Source organism: Ciona intestinalis, unplaced genomic scaffold, assembly GCF_000224145.3.
Source record: "Ciona intestinalis unplaced genomic scaffold, KH HT000103.2, whole genome shotgun sequence".
Lineage (NCBI taxonomy): Eukaryota > Metazoa > Chordata > Ascidiacea > Phlebobranchia > Cionidae > Ciona > Ciona intestinalis.
In genome coordinates this window covers 510,048-513,652 of record NW_004190425.2, presented here as the reverse complement: position 1 = coordinate 513,652, position 3,605 = coordinate 510,048, and the positions used below count along the sequence as shown (strand labels likewise).

The following is a 3,605-nucleotide window of genomic DNA, read 5'->3' as shown; positions in this document are numbered from 1 at the left end:
GTTGTAAGAATATGGTTTATAATTCCTTGAATGTTCTTTGTTTAATACCAAATGGGACAAGAAAATAGAATGCATAGGTGTCCCATATTCCCCCACCCTACTATTTAAGGAATATGTAGCAAGAGCCTCTGGAAGTAAATTAAATTTTTGTGTTGGAAATAAAATAATAATTTACAAAACGTTAAGGTAAACGCGACCATTCAACCACAAATACAAATAACGATGGATCCTAATGCTCAACCTACGAGTAATTCAACAAATCAATCAACAACAACAAACCAATCATCAACAACAACAACAACAACAAACCAAACAAGTGGATCAACACACCAAGCTGATGTAAGAACGAAGTCAACTTTTTTAAATAATTTTTTTACTTGTTTCTATTTATCCAATATATAAATTATATGCTTTAATTGTTTCCATATGAAGTTATTTGAAAAGTTTGCGGGACTTTTAATATGGTTGATAAAATGCAAATAGAATTTTTCAATGCTTTTTTACCAAACATTTACTTTACTTGTGTACAGATGAATTGAAATATTATGCAACGAACTTAAATTTAGCTATAAATCAAAATGTGTATTCAATGGCTTAAGAATAGGTATTCAATGGCTTAAATTAGTTATAAATCGAATAGGTATTCAAAGATAATATAGACACGGCAGGGTGTTGTGACACACTGTGTGATAACCACTACAATCTAATGTATGATGAAAAGTTTTACATCCAGTCAATTTTACCTTATACTAAATATTGTTTTTTTACAAATCATGGAACATTAAATAAAAAAAATGACACTGTCTTTAAATTTTTAAAAATAAACAATTAAAAGGCATTTATGATAAAATATGTGAACGCAGTTGTATTATCATTTATCATATTTATGATAGGTTCACGTGATTCAGATGAACATGCAAACTCCTAACCCTTCGCAAATATCTGGACAGTTACCTAATATACCAGGTATTTCGGTATTTTTTATTTATATTAAGTGGAATACTGATAGTGTAGAAAAATTCTTGTACGTAAAATTTATTCATACTTAAATAGAAGAATTTAACTGTATCACATTTCATCATTTAGTTGAAATGTTCCGACTGTATATTATGAGATTCAATCATGTTTTGCAGTTTTTTGGAAAATATTTATTTAGTTCTTCATGTTTGGTTTTGTTTAAGTTATAGCACAGTCAAGACGTTTAAACACCTTCTGACCAGAAAATAGTATCTCTATGGTATGATATCAATATTACTAATGTAAGCATATGTGTCGTTGGGTAATACACTTAACGAAATTTGCTCCAACCTATTGGTAACTAATCTTTGTCAAGCCATTTTAAAAAAATGCTTGACTTATGTAGAATTATCTCTTCTATAAGAATTATATTTGCCTGTATTTTTGTATTTGTTTTGTGTTTCAATATATCTATACAATTACCTGATATAGGGCAGACTATTACACTGGTTTAATGAATATTTCTTACAACACAAGTCTCCCATAATAGTTTTTTTCTTTTCTTAATTGTGTGTTTGAACACAACTATACAAGTACCTAATATAGCTCAGATTAAAACACTGGTCCAATGAAAGTTTCTTACAACACAGGTCTCCCACAAGATGTTTTGTCGAATATTTTTCAAACTGTTGCTCAGCAAGTTCAACAACAGACTGGTGGAGGGTTGCCAGGTGGTCATGGACATGGTATGGTGGTTGTACAAGGCCCTCCTGGTGGTCCGGTAAGTATATATTATATAAAGCAGGGCTTTCCAAACTTTTTGCTTGTGCCAGGGGCGTATTAAGGAATTTAAAAAGGGGGGTTCCGCAAGTTTTTGCTTAGGAAACGGACGCGCATAAAACGTAACGTGCACGATAAAAACATACTCTGATTAATATAAATAATAACGCATATAATAGGAAACGCACAAAATTGATTTTAAACCACAATAATATGATTCCTTTACTATTTTGGAGGGGTTCTAATTTTACAACAAAAAAAAAACAATTTTTTAAATTTTTTTAAAACAATATTTAAAGGGGCGGGGGGTCCGGACCCCGTGACCCAAACCTCCTTGGATACGCCCCTGCCTGTGACACTTGCAATTTCCTAAAAATTGCCATGTTTTTTTTTTTTCTTTTTTCTCCCTCACATACAGTATAAAAAGAGAGCTTAACCTAAATCCACCTCTGTTAACCTCTATGTAAAAGTAACTAACACAACTTTGTTCATAGAACCAAATACAAAATGACATCAGTGATATAATTGGACAAGGAATGATGAATGCAGTGAATCAACATATGCAGAGTAAGTTGTATAAACCAAAGAATTGTAAATGATCCTTCAACAGCTCATCTGGTATAAAAAAACGTAGTGTATTTCCTTCTCTGATAAAGTCTTGCCTGATGGCAGGTAAAAACATCGGAAATACACCACGTTTTATACCAGATGAGCTGTTAAAAAAATATGTTTACATTATGTGTGGTATCATAGATAAAAGAATAAACTATTTTAAATTAAATTATACACATTACGCAATACTTTTATTTAAGTTTGTTCATGTATTATACCCCTACAGTGGACAAGGTTTTTTCTAACAATTAGACTCGATAACTCAGGTTAAGTCTTTACTGCAAATCAGAAAACCATTGGTTCAATATAATGTCTGTGTTTTTTTATGCCGAAACATAAGTACGTTTTTGGTAAATATTATTTTGGTAAATTTATGCTAAAACATGCATAATGTAATAACAACACCAGACAGTCTACCTGTATTTTCCCATCTCAACCCTATATTCCAGATGTGAATCCACCATCCAACTTCACCACCAACTTCACTACTTCCAGTGTTTCCCAAACCATGCCTTCCACAGCCACAAGCAATGTTACACCAACACCAACGGTAACCACTGCTGCACAAACCGAAACAACCAATGAACCAACACCACCAGTTCAACCAACAGAAGGTTTGATGTTACACATTTTTTTTTAAATTTGATTATTTTTACGTCACACATGTGACAGAAATGTTTTTTGTTTATACTATTTTTATGTTGGTGCCTAGGCTAGCACCTGCGTACCCATATCTTTTACAATGTTTTTCTTTATACCCAAAAATGTAAATAAGGTCATATTATAGCATTATTGTTTTGTTTCTTTAATTACAGTAGCAAAGATAAAAGAATCGTTAAATTAACAGATAAAATATCGGACAAAACAAAATTTATTGGTGAATATCATCACATACTAAAAGTAATATATGTCAGTTTTTAAAACAATTTTTTAAAATCATGTTGTTGCATAGAAGTCCCACGGATTGCAAATGAGTTGCTTTCTAATGGAAATTTTGGGTCGCGACCTTTACCCTCTCACCCCACTACCACGTCGCGCCCCACACCAACCCAACCTATTACAACTGTGAGATCTACTTCACGACCCCCCCGCCCACAAACAAGGGCCGTACCAACACCAACCCCTACCCCACCAATGCCCCCGAGTGGTGGCCCGTCACTTTTCTCGCAACTATTTGCAAGTTTTGGAATGATAGGAGGACAAAGCGTGATGGGTAAGGTTTCTTTTATATAATTTATCCCGTTTTTTTTGTTATT

The 3,605-nt window shown here is 32.9% G+C and overlaps 1 protein-coding gene across 5 annotated transcripts in view; it reads left to right on the top strand.

The window, feature by feature from the left end:
- The window catches only part of LOC101243512 (large proline-rich protein bag6-like), a 20,114-nt gene that overhangs the window by 10,937 nt on the left and 5,572 nt on the right, over nt 1–3,605 (top strand). For 2 of the 5 annotated variants that reach the window (XM_004227118.4, XM_018815804.2), the window contains exons 2-7: nt 186–339; nt 894–966; nt 1,608–1,738; nt 2,232–2,304; nt 2,799–2,963; nt 3,302–3,562. In XM_004227118.4, coding sequence (XP_004227166.2) covers nt 223–339; nt 894–966; nt 1,608–1,738; nt 2,232–2,304; nt 2,799–2,963; nt 3,302–3,562 — 820 coding nt within the window. In that variant the 5' untranslated portion in view covers nt 186–222. Of the gene's footprint in view, nt 1–180; nt 340–893; nt 967–1,607; nt 1,739–2,231; nt 2,305–2,798; nt 2,964–3,301; nt 3,563–3,605 lie in introns of those variants that run through there. The other 3 variants (XM_026838685.1, XR_003396843.1, XM_002119619.5) reach the window with 3 other exon arrangements.